General features: G+C 38.2%; 2 protein-coding genes across 3 annotated transcripts; both read right to left on the bottom strand.

Moving 5' to 3' along the window:
* Window positions 1–1,600: 1,600 nt before the first annotated feature.
* Window positions 1,601–2,816, bottom strand: LOC134570796 (gamma-crystallin 1-like). 2 transcript variants are annotated; one of them, XM_063428775.1, is made up of 3 exons: window positions 2,770–2,816; window positions 2,208–2,450; window positions 1,601–1,935 (listed from the first exon to the last, which is right to left on the bottom strand). In XM_063428775.1, the coding sequence occupies exons 1-3, from the start codon at window positions 2,776–2,778 to the stop codon at window positions 1,663–1,665; spliced, it is 525 nt and encodes a 174-aa protein (XP_063284845.1). In that variant the 5' UTR covers window positions 2,779–2,816; the 3' UTR covers window positions 1,601–1,662. The 2 variants fall into 2 exon arrangements, with proteins under 2 accessions (XP_063284845.1, XP_063284844.1); XM_063428774.1 differs by lacking the exon at window positions 2,770–2,816 and having other exon boundaries at window positions 2,208–2,465.
* A 6,543-nt stretch (window positions 2,817–9,359) lies between these two features.
* On the bottom strand, window positions 9,360–10,248 carry LOC134570795 (gamma-crystallin 1-like). The gene is made up of 2 exons (XM_063428773.1): window positions 9,991–10,248; window positions 9,360–9,694 (listed from the first exon to the last, which is right to left on the bottom strand). The coding sequence occupies exons 1-2, from the start codon at window positions 10,246–10,248 to the stop codon at window positions 9,422–9,424; spliced, it is 531 nt and encodes a 176-aa protein (XP_063284843.1). The 3' UTR covers window positions 9,360–9,421.
* Window positions 10,249–11,555: the final 1,307 nt, after the last annotated feature.

Below are 11,555 nucleotides of genomic sequence, written 5' to 3'. Positions count from 1 at the left end.
GATGAGTTTTTATCTAAAGCCCCGCTTGCAACTGCAGTATACAATAAAAGAAAGTAAAATGTTAGATGCACATGGCTGCGCAATCAGGACACACTTGGAAGAAAATTTGCTGAATATGTGCTCTAGTTAGCTTCACATTTTTATGTAATAGGCAGGATAATATAGAAAAAACAATGCACATTTTTATAATATAGCATGAGGCATACGCGTGAATATGAAAACAGTGCCAGTGTTTGATTGTCTTTCATGACTTAAGCTTGTGGACTATAGCACTGTGGTAGATGAGTATATTTCCCTGGAGGCCCCCAAGGTAAATCAGGCTTTGAGTCTCGTTATGGCAATGTGAGGGTTAAAGCATGGTAGCGCAGTGGGTTAAACTGGGGTGGGTCTGGGCTCAGGGTGTGGGCACTGGGGGTGTATTGCTGGGGTACCATGGTACCTATACTCAGCCTCGAGGTCATCCAATGCCATGCGGGGGCTCTGCACTTCCCAGCCCTGAGAGTCTCATGGTGGAGCCTTGCTGCTTTCCCAAGTGACGGTCTGCATTCAGGGGTCGCTGTGGAAGCCCGGCTATGGAGGAGCGGCAGCTTCTTCTGTGTGGCTTCAGAGGCCGGCTTGCCTTGTGAGGCAGGCGCCGTGCTGCAGCCCTGTCGGTTTGTGGCAGGCTGGTTGTGGCTGTATGTGCTGTCTTTCGCATGCTGGGAAGCTTGGTTGTTTTCTGGTGCGTGGCCCGTGTGTGCTGGGAGCCAGGTTTTGTGGTCCTCCATTTTCTGTCCCTCTGTATCTTGGATACAGTGGGTTTGTCACTGGAGCGGTGAGGCAGTGTATGAGGCGATTGATTTGGCTTGGTAGGTAGTGGTGCTTGTTGCTGCCTTCTCTCCAGCTTCTTCCAGAAAGCTGTGAATAGGCTGTCTAGTCTGGCTTCGAGGTCCCAGTGTGGGTGAGAGCACGTGGCGTCCGCCATGTTTTGATTCTCCATTGCTGGGTAGTGCTCGTTCAGTACCTGCTCGTTTGTCCCATGCAGCAGGGTTGCCTCCCTGGAGTGGACCGGGATCACCCCGCCGGTCCCTGGGGTAGGGGGGTGGTAGTATGTCGCTGTGTCCGCATCGCCTGTGTCAGGACGAGGAGAGCGGCCGTCTCCCCCCATCTCCGCCATCTGCAGGCCGCGGCCAGCTATCTCAGGTTCCCAGTGCTGGAATCGCTTAAGTCTGGTATCGAAGGGTACACCAGCTCTCCCCTATCTCGGGTAGAGCAGTTTGGTGCTTGGGAAGTCGTGTGATAGCGATTTGCGGTAGGGAAAGTGCTGAGAACAGCGGGAGCTCTGCGAACATGCGGCTGTTCAGTTAGCAGGTCAGGCTCCGCCCCCAAAGCTATAAGTATTTTTATTGTCACACCTTCAACTTCCTGAGGAACTATATCTAAAAATAATATAATTCCCCTTATTACTTACTCATTATTTGTTTTTATAAGAACCACTGTTATCTAAATAATTAATTTACTGAACTGTGGTTTAAAATAAGTGTTTGTATTTTGCATGTAAAGTAAAAGGTATAAAACCCACAACAAAAATAGAAAATTAAGAAAATATAGACCTTAAAGATAATTTTTGAAGCTTTTATTATATTCTTAATGACATGCTGATTTAGTAATAAATACAACTTATTAGAAATGGTGAAGTCTCCTGAATGAGCCAATTCTTGGGCTAATGGCACCCCAGTCAGTATATCTTCTGTACTCTCCAGGTCTCAGGTAATACTGGCGTCCTTTGTAATTTGGTTCCTCATAGAACATCCAGTAGCCATCAATCACCTGGCAGGAGTGGATGTCATGGTAACGGAATCTCTCATTGACATTAGTACAATCTTCAGTGAACTCCATCATCTGACCTCGGAAATCCTCCCTCTCATAGACCTTTACTCTGAATGATCCATGGTGCTTTAGAAAGAAAAAAATATTTATAAACAAGATTAAAATAATTGTATAATTGCATGTAAAAATCAAAATCTATACGAGATTATATATATTTTTTTTAATCAGTGTTTACCCACCTGTTACCTGACAATGGAATTGTGAACTGAAGATATATCCCATAAAATAATTAATAATAGTCAAAAAGGTAATATCTGCAAAGGTAAACCTATAATAATTCATAATTGGAAAATACTAATGTATTTTTGGACTGCAACTGTTTTGGTAAATATCTTTACCTGTGGGCTAATACGACAAGATCTGATGGAGTCATTGAAACCCATCCATTGCTGGAAATTAGGATATTCTCCCCTGCTAAGGTAATACTGGTGTCCTCTAAAGTTGGGGTGCTCATACAGAATCCAGTTTCCACTTTCCACTCGGATGGAATTACAGCGATGAAAATATGAGGACATATCTGGACACTCAGAGTTGCACTCATAAGAGCGGCCCTGGAAGTTACGATCCTCGTAGAATACAATCTGTGAAAGAACCATGCATTTGAACATTTTAGATTTTTTAGTTTATTTTTGGAGTTAAACATATAAGTTTAAGGCAGAATTGGAATACTTATTCGATGTGGCGGCAAATGTTCAAAACTGGTTTACGCAATATTATGTTGACATGTTTCTGGACTAGATCAACTCACTACGGTATATTGTTCAGCAGATAGAGTTTGCTGGCATTCAGTGTAAGCATTTAAAATTGTAATTTATTTGGGTTCATTTAAAAAAAAAAATCTGTTTATTGTTTCCAATATTTCTTGTGTTGCAAATATTTAAAATATTCAGATCATCTTACCTTTCCCATTTTCAGTGATGGATGATCTGCTCATGCAAGTTGTGCTGTTACACAGAATGAAGAGTCTTTATATACTGTTCACCTTGCTGATTCTGAAATACATTGAAAACAGTGCTGAGCTGGTTTCTTTTCACCAATAATTAGAATGTATAGCTATTGTATACTATATGCTTTAGAATAGCTATTGTATTGTATCCTGTATGCTTTTTTTGTTTACCTGCTGGCACAAGCAGTTCCTGGTTCTAAGAGATATCTAGAGAAAATGTGACAGGCCTTTTTAAAATAGATTATTTGGATTCCTACCGATGAAAAAAACTATATTAAAGCATATTTTACAAAAAGAAAAGAAAAAAAAGGTTTGAGATTATTGCCAATTGTTCTGCAACTTGTTTAAGTTCTGTTTTTTAAGATATTATTATTATTAATATTATTATTATTACTATTATTATTATTATGGTGCTAAATTATATATATTATATTAATTATATTTATAATAGATACATGTAAGATGTAATTTGAAACTAAAGTACGTTCATGTTAAATGCATCAGTTATAATCACAGCCATTTATTCATCCCATTACACCTCCTGAACTCAAGCTAGAATTGTATTTTTGTGTATTTTCAACGTTATCACAATCCAAAACATTTGAACTATTAAAAATAAAGTTACAACTTAGCTTATCTATTTTTGGTATTCACATTATCACATAATCTTGGAGTTAACAAGAAAGTAAATAGAGCTCTTTGTGGCTACATCGCATATTGAATGTTATTATTCTTAATAATCTTTATTTTTTTTCCACAATAATAAAATTACATCTACACTTTTGCATGCATAGACTGTTACAAACACAACACAATAACATGCCAAAACAGTTGAATGGAGACAAGACTGAGTTCTTTAAGAGAAGCGTGTACCTATCCTATTACAAATTATAGATTAGATTATTATAAAAATAACTCTCTTTTAACTATTAGAGCTGAAAAACATAAATGTTTTTTGAAGACAACGTTCTCTTATTCTTTTGTTTTTAGCTGATGAGTTATTAATCCAATTGGTGCATTTTTCATCTTAAATTGGAAAATAATTTTATCTTTCCATTGTGAATACATAATTTCTTGGGATTGTTTCCAACCTCTAGCTATTAAAACAACACTGGTGGTTTCCATTACAAACCAAAAATCATTATGATCTCACAATCATGGTTAACAACTAAAATACCAGACTCTGACATTGCAATACATGGGTATACATATTTTAGAAATGACAGAGCAAAGAGTTCACCCCTTTAAAAAAAAACTATAGCTCCCCTGCCACCTTTGATTTCCTTTCTGGCACAATCAAGATCCCTTTCAGTAAAACTATCATTGTTGCAGGAATTTTACGCCCACCTAGCTCCCTAGTGCATTCCTTTTTAGGCATAGCCCAATTCCTTTGTGAAACTGTAGCTCAAAACCAAAAAAATGAACTGTTAGCTTTCGGAGATTTAAATAATGATTGGCTGAATCCTAAAAATAATAAATCATGTGGCAGCTAATACAATTAATTTCCTCCCCAATGCACGTTAATAATGTAAGCCATAACCATATCTTGCTAGATCGGATTTTCTCCTGTTGTCCTGGCAAAATCCAGTAGGTGGGCATTCTCACTAACAGTTTCAGTGACCACTGTTCAATGTACTGCATACGCAAAATAAAGGCCACTAAATCCTCTCCCAAGATTATAATCACCAGGGATTTCAAGAAATGTAATCTTGAATCCTTTCTAAACAATCTCAAGAACCTACCATGCTACAGATTATGTCTAATTCCAGATCTAGACACTGCAATTGAATTTTTTCAGTCCAAACCCTTGCGTGTTTATAATTTGCATGCCCCTCTGTGTAGAGTGCGGATAAGGGACACAACTGCACTGGGTTATGAAATATTTTTAATTAACTTTAAATACCTGATGTGTTGAACATTTTTATCTTTGTGTTATGAATATTATATTTTTTGTAGACACAAGAACTGAGAGACTACATTCATCTGTATATCAATGGTCACCACATATGGTTCTTGTTGAGATAATAATTGGTGGAGGCCTGTTGATATTAACCTTTGCGCCAGCATTGCCAACCAGACTCCCATGTGTATTATACTTCCATTGCAAGCCAGACTCCCATGTTTATTTGACTACCATGTGTGTAAAGACTTCTCTTTTTGAAGGTGTGACGGTTACCTCTATAGAGTGAGGGTATTTACCGTCTGGACATGCTTCTTCCCATAGATGGAGAGCGCTGCAAGGTCCCAACGCGATATCCTAGCGAAATTGTATGGGGGCCAATCATATTATAAGCTAACATCACAAAGACGCAAGCAATGGGAGTGGGAGTGCCAGGCCACACAATAGCCCAACTAAGAGCCACATTCCCCCTGGATTGGAGGGATGACTACCTCACCTTCCTGGGCCTGCGGATAACTAATACCATAGCAGGTCTCCATGAACACAATTACGGAAGACTAATGAGAGACATAGCTGACACTTTACAAACATGGGAGGACAAATACCTGTCCTGGGTGGGAAGGATAGCAGCTGTCAAAATGATAGTGATGCCCAAACTCCAATACCTATTACGCACATTACAGATCCATATACCCAGAATATTCCTACAAAATCTCCAATAAACCCTGAACAGATTCATCTGGGCGAATCGCAAAATACGATTAGCAAAAAAAATACTGAGCAGACCGGTGACAGAAGGGGGACTAGGACTACCTGACGTGGGCACATACTACAAAGCGACCCTTTTGGCCACGGTGGTGCTAGCTCATAAGGGGGAGGACAGACCGCAATGGGTAGACATAGAATCGACGTGGACATGCCCGAAAGGCCTACACCATCTATTCTGAATACCTCACAAATTACGCCCTAAAATAATAGGAATGCCTGACACCACATCTTTATTGTTGAGAACGTGGGACGCAGCCAAACCCCAACTGGGCTACACTAAATCATGGTCCCTAGCGACCCCAATACAGAGCATACACATTGCCAACCCCGCATTCGACTACAGGCCATGGAAAAGAAGAGGCTGCACATTGATCAAACACGTATACTACAACGACACCCTAATGCAATTTCCGGACCTTCAGAGCCGGTACAGTCTGCCACCTCACTCAATATTCTCGTATCTACAACTCAAATCACTGCTAGAGAATAACACAGGGGAAGTTACACCCAGGAAAGCAAGGAACATAGAACGAATATGCGTAGCCAGAACAATACATATGAGTGGCAAAGTACACTTGCTGAGGTTGGCAGAGCACACGCTGAAGGCCTGACACCCAGACGCTTGCAGACAACTAACTGCTATTAGCTTACAGTGAAACACTTTTTGTTGTTTTTAAAGGCACGCTATAGTCACACCAGATATGAGTGGTGGCACTGGGCAAGTGGGCACAGTATCCACTGTGAGCCTGACACAGAAGCTGGCAGACAACTAACTACTCTTAAATCTATTACAGTGAAAAAACATTTTTTGTTTTTAAATGCAAGCTTAAGCTATTGTGACACCAGATATGAGTGGTGGCACTGGGCAAGTGGGCACAGTATCCACTGTGAGCCTGACACATAAGCTGGCAGACAACTAACTGCTATTAGCTTACAGTGAAAAACTTTTTTTGTTTTTAAAGGCACGCTATAGTCACACCAGATATGAGTGGTGGCACTGGGCAAGTGGGCACAGTATCCACTGTGAGCCTGACACAGAAGCTGGCAGACAACTAACTGCTCTTCAATCTATTACAGTGAAAAAAATAATTTTGTTTTTAAATGCAAGCATAAGCTATTGTGACACCTGATATGAGTGGTGGCACTAGGCAAGTGGGCACAGTATCCACTGTGAGCCTGACACAGAAGCTGGCAGACAACTAACTGCTATTAGCTTACAGTGAAAAACTTTTTTTGGTTTTAAAGGCACACTATAGTCACACCAGATATGAGTGGTGGCACTGGGCAAGTGGGCACAGTATCCACTGTGAGCCTGACACAGAAGCTGGCAGACAACTAACTGCTATTAGCTTACAGTGAAAAACTTTTTTTGGTTTTAAAGGCATGCTATAGTCACACCAGATATGAGTGGTGGCACTGGGCAAGTGGGCACAGTATCCACTGTGAGCCCGACACAGAAGCTGGCAGGCAGGCAACTGCAATTACTTTACACACAAAAAAAAAGCAGACTGATGTTCTAGCCCTAAAAAGGGCTTTTTGGGGTGCTGTTCTTACAGCAGAGATCAGATGAGTCCTTCAGGACTGTAGTGGATACTGAATACCCTAGCCTAGCTATCAATGTCCCTATCTAATGAGCAGCAGCTACACTTTCCCTCCTCTCACTAAGAATGCAGCTTCAGAATGAATCTAAAATGGATGCTGGGATGGAGGTGGGAGGGTCTGGAAGGGAGGGTCTGCTGCTAATTTGCTGGAATATGTCTGCTGACCGTGAGGCACAGGGTCAAAGTTTGCTCAATGATGACGAATAGGGGGTGGATTGAGCCGCGCATGTGTTCGCCCGAGGCGGCGAACACGAACACGCTATGTTCGCCAGGAACTATTCGCCAGCGAACAGTTCGGTACATCACTAATAGTCATTTGATAGTCAGATATTAGCTAATAGCCCTCAATTGGACCTCACAAGTCTGTCAAATGGAAGTCATAAGGTATAGCATCTATGAAACTGCAGGAATATTGCGTACGGGCACAAACAAGGTCAATTGAGTTATCGTCTCCATATCCCATCAATGGGGAGATCTGGTTGTAACCCCTCCAGGATTATTAGTATACAGAGGAGTACCTAGTCTTCTTAGGAAAGCATTCACTTCCGACAAGTACCAAATATAATGTATGGCATCCTCATGTGTGATCATGGGGAGTTTAGAATGTGATGCCTTAGGGTCTCAGACTTATGGTCATGCTTCAATAATTGTGTCCAGGCCAGAGTGATTTGTGTCAAATTAAATGTTAGCAAATTGTCTTCAAAAGAATATCGTGACTGTTCTCAGACAGTCAGGAATTGTACAAATACATAAATCAAAGTCTCTATGTAAGAATTTCAGTGGCTTAAGAAACTTATACTAGTATGTGAAAAAATCCATTAATGCTAGTGGAGTTTGTTTGTTTATGAGATAAAACAGTTCATAATATGCATGATATAAAATTTCTCCATTCTTCCAAAAAAATTTCCTCTTGTATCCCACACATTTTTAAAACAACCCACATTCTCCACCAGGCACATCCTGTGATGGATGAAAGTGAACAGATTTGAGATTTGCCTTTTCCAGATATCACCACAGTCCTTCAATGTGGCCTGTTGTCCCGCAGTAGGGCTTTAATTTCCCTTTTGTATTTGGTCTTCCTTATTGTCCTTTAGCATGATGGCAACTATGTTGTGGTAAGTGATTAGACGGATCTCGCCCAAGAAGAACTTCTCTTTTGACTTAATGTGCCATTTTAAGTACAAGGTGGCTGCATAAGCATAATATCTATACGTTGTGAACTAGGGTACCACTGTTAAGAGCATTCCCCAATCCTGTCAAGTTAATATTAATATAAGCTTCTGAAAACAGATAAATACAGGTAATTGTGTTTTTTGCTGCCAAAATACTGAGAATCTTGGATCCCAAACAATATCTGGTCTGCTGGAAATTACCTCCACCCACCTACGTGTAATTTTAGATGTTACAATACTGTTTAATTAGTATTATCTTGTAAAAGTCGGTGGCTACTAAATGTTGCCTTGTTTTGTCATTTTTTTATGTTTATTTCTTACATTCAAAGCATGTGCTTTTGCATAAACATAAATCTGCTATGACAAATCTTACTCTGCAGCTAACTTAGCCTAATTAAGGAAATTAGAAATGATGATAGCTAACAAAAACAGTCTCCACATTGAACATGTTCCATTAAATATGAACATGCACATAAATGGATCTTTCAGATATGTGAAGCCTTAGAATCAGTGAATGTTCTGTGTTGTTGAATGCTTATTCAAATTCAGAAGTTTCTGTAGAGGCATAACATGTGAAGCGTAAAAGGTTGTAGTTGGATGTCCAGGTCTTTCTTAATATTTCTTCCATTATTCTAACTCACAAAGAATCCCTATTACCTTTACATATAGGACATATATACAAATATATAAATATAAATATATATTTGTATAAGAATGTACTATATTCTGCAAAGAAAGCATTAAAAAAATGTCATACCAGAAAACAACACCGTAGATATTATTTGATACATGAGTTGTTGAAAGAATGTTTTCATTCTTCTTTTATGAAATACTATTACTTTTTTGGGTCAAACCACCTTCAGTAAAATAAGCTATAAGTATTTTGTCTGTCACAACTTCAACTTCCTGAGGGACTATATCTAAAATATAATATAATTCACCTTGTTACTTACTCGTTATTTGTTTTTTTTACAGGAACCACTGTTATATTACTAATTTATTTACTGAACTGTGGTTTAAAATAAGTGTTTGCATTTTGCATGTAAAATAAAAGGTAAAACCACAACAAAAATAGAAAATGAAAAAAATATAGACCTTAAAGATAATTTTTGAAGCTTTTATTATATTCTTAATGACATGCTGATTTAGTAATAAATACAACTTATTAGAAATTGTGAAGTCTCCTGAATGACCCAATTCTTGGGCTCATGGCACCCCAGTCAGTATATCTTCTGTACTCTCCAGGTCTCAGGTAGTACTGGCGTCCTTTGTAATTTGGTTCCTCATAGAACATCCAGTAGCCATCAATCACCTGGCAGGAGTGGATGTCATGGTAACGGAATCTCTCATTGACATTAGGACAATCTTCAGTGAACTCCATCATCTGACCTCGGAAATCCTCCCTCTCATAGACCTTTACTCTGAATGATCCATGGTGCTTTACGAAGAAAAAATTATTTATGAACAAAAGTAAAATAATTGTATAATTTCATGTAAACATCAAAAATCTATACAAGAATATATATATATACCTATATATATATTATCAATGTTAACACACCTGTTACCTGACAATTGAATTTTTAATTGAAGATATATTCCATAAAATAATGTATAATATTAAAAAAAGGTCATATTTGCAAAGGTAAACTTATAATAATTGATAATTGGAAAATAATGCTTTTTTGGACTGCATCATATTTATGTAAGGTTCTTTTTGGTAAATATCTTTACCTGTGGGCTAATACGACAAGATCTGATGGAGTCATTGAAACCCATCCATTGCTGGAAATTAGGATATTCTCCCCTGCTAAGGTAATACTGGTGTCCTCTATAGTTGGGGTGCTCATACAGAATCCAGTTTCCACTCTCCACTCGAATGGAATTACAGCGATGAAAATATGAGGACATATCTGGACACTCAGAGTTGCACTCATAAGAGCGGCCCTGGAAGTTACGATCCTCATAGAATACAATCTGTGAAAGAACCATACATTTGAACATTTTAGATTTCTTAGTTTATTATTGTTTTAGTGGTTAATAATTACAGTTAAAAACTGTTTCTGGGTTGATTACTTGATGCTATAGATTCCCATCTACTATTATCCTGTTCAAATAATAAAGTGTAGGACTTAAACATATAAGTTTAGGGCAGAATTGGAATATATGTTTTTGATACATTTTGTTTTTTTACGATTGGTGAATTTGCATTCACTTTCACATAATTATAGCAATTTATTATGGTGAATAGTGGCATTCACTAGAAAACTTTAAAAAACTGAAAACATCTTAGTCTTGAGTCTGAAAAAAGTAAACATGTGAAGCATGTGTTCTGATGAATTCTTATTTGAGGAGGCGGCAAATGTCCCAAACTGGGTTACGGAATATTATGTTGTCATGTCTCTGGCCTAGATAATTGTTCAGCAGATAAAATTTGCTTGCGTTCAGTGTAAGCATTTAAAATTTAAATTTGTTTTTGTTCATTTAAAAAAAAAGAAATCTGTTTATTGGTTCTATTATTTCTTAAGTTGGCAATATTTACAATATTCAGATCATCTTACCTTTCCCATTTTCAGTGATGGTTGATTTACTTATGCACGTTGTGCTGTTACACAAAATGAAGAGCCTTTATATACTGTTTACCTTGCTGATGCTTAAAAACATTGAAAACAGTGCTGAGCTGGTTTCTTTTCACCAGTAATTAGAATGTATAGCAATTGTATTCTGTATGCTTTAGTATAGCTATTGTATTGTATCTTATATTCTTTTTTGTTTACCTGCCGGCAAAAGCAGTTTCTGGTACTAAGAGAGATCTAGAGAAAATGTGACAGGCCTTTTTAAAAATAGATTATTTGGATTCCCACCCAGGAAAAACTATTATAGGTGTGCTAAAAGTGCAAGCTTTCCTAAAACCATCCAGCTTTCCTAAAACGGTTTTGCATTATTGGTCTCTATTTTTGCTTTTGTATTTCATATTTACCACTGAGGATTCAAAGCAAGGACTGAAGAATATACACTCCAAGTCTTCGCTGTACTTTAAGAGACTCTTTATATTATTGCTGATTTTTGTTTATTATCTCTCATTGTCCTACTTAGCGCACCCTTTATTTGTTGTATCTTGTAATACTCAAGCAATAACCAAGGGAGGGAAGAAGAAATAAAGAAACCACAGACTCCAAAATATCATATGCAAAGTGTATTGGTACCACAAACCAAGTGACAAAAACCAAGACTTCAGGAATCAAGGGTTTCACTCAGAAAGGACACTTTTAGCAAATTGGTCCGAATAACCGGCTCTG

The sequence above is a fragment of the Pelobates fuscus genome, chromosome 8 (genome assembly GCF_036172605.1).
Source record: "Pelobates fuscus isolate aPelFus1 chromosome 8, aPelFus1.pri, whole genome shotgun sequence".
In the NCBI taxonomy this organism is placed as follows: domain Eukaryota; kingdom Metazoa; phylum Chordata; class Amphibia; order Anura; family Pelobatidae; genus Pelobates; species Pelobates fuscus.
Note: the sequence above shows the minus strand (reverse complement) of the source record. Positions and strands in the feature narration are given on the sequence as shown.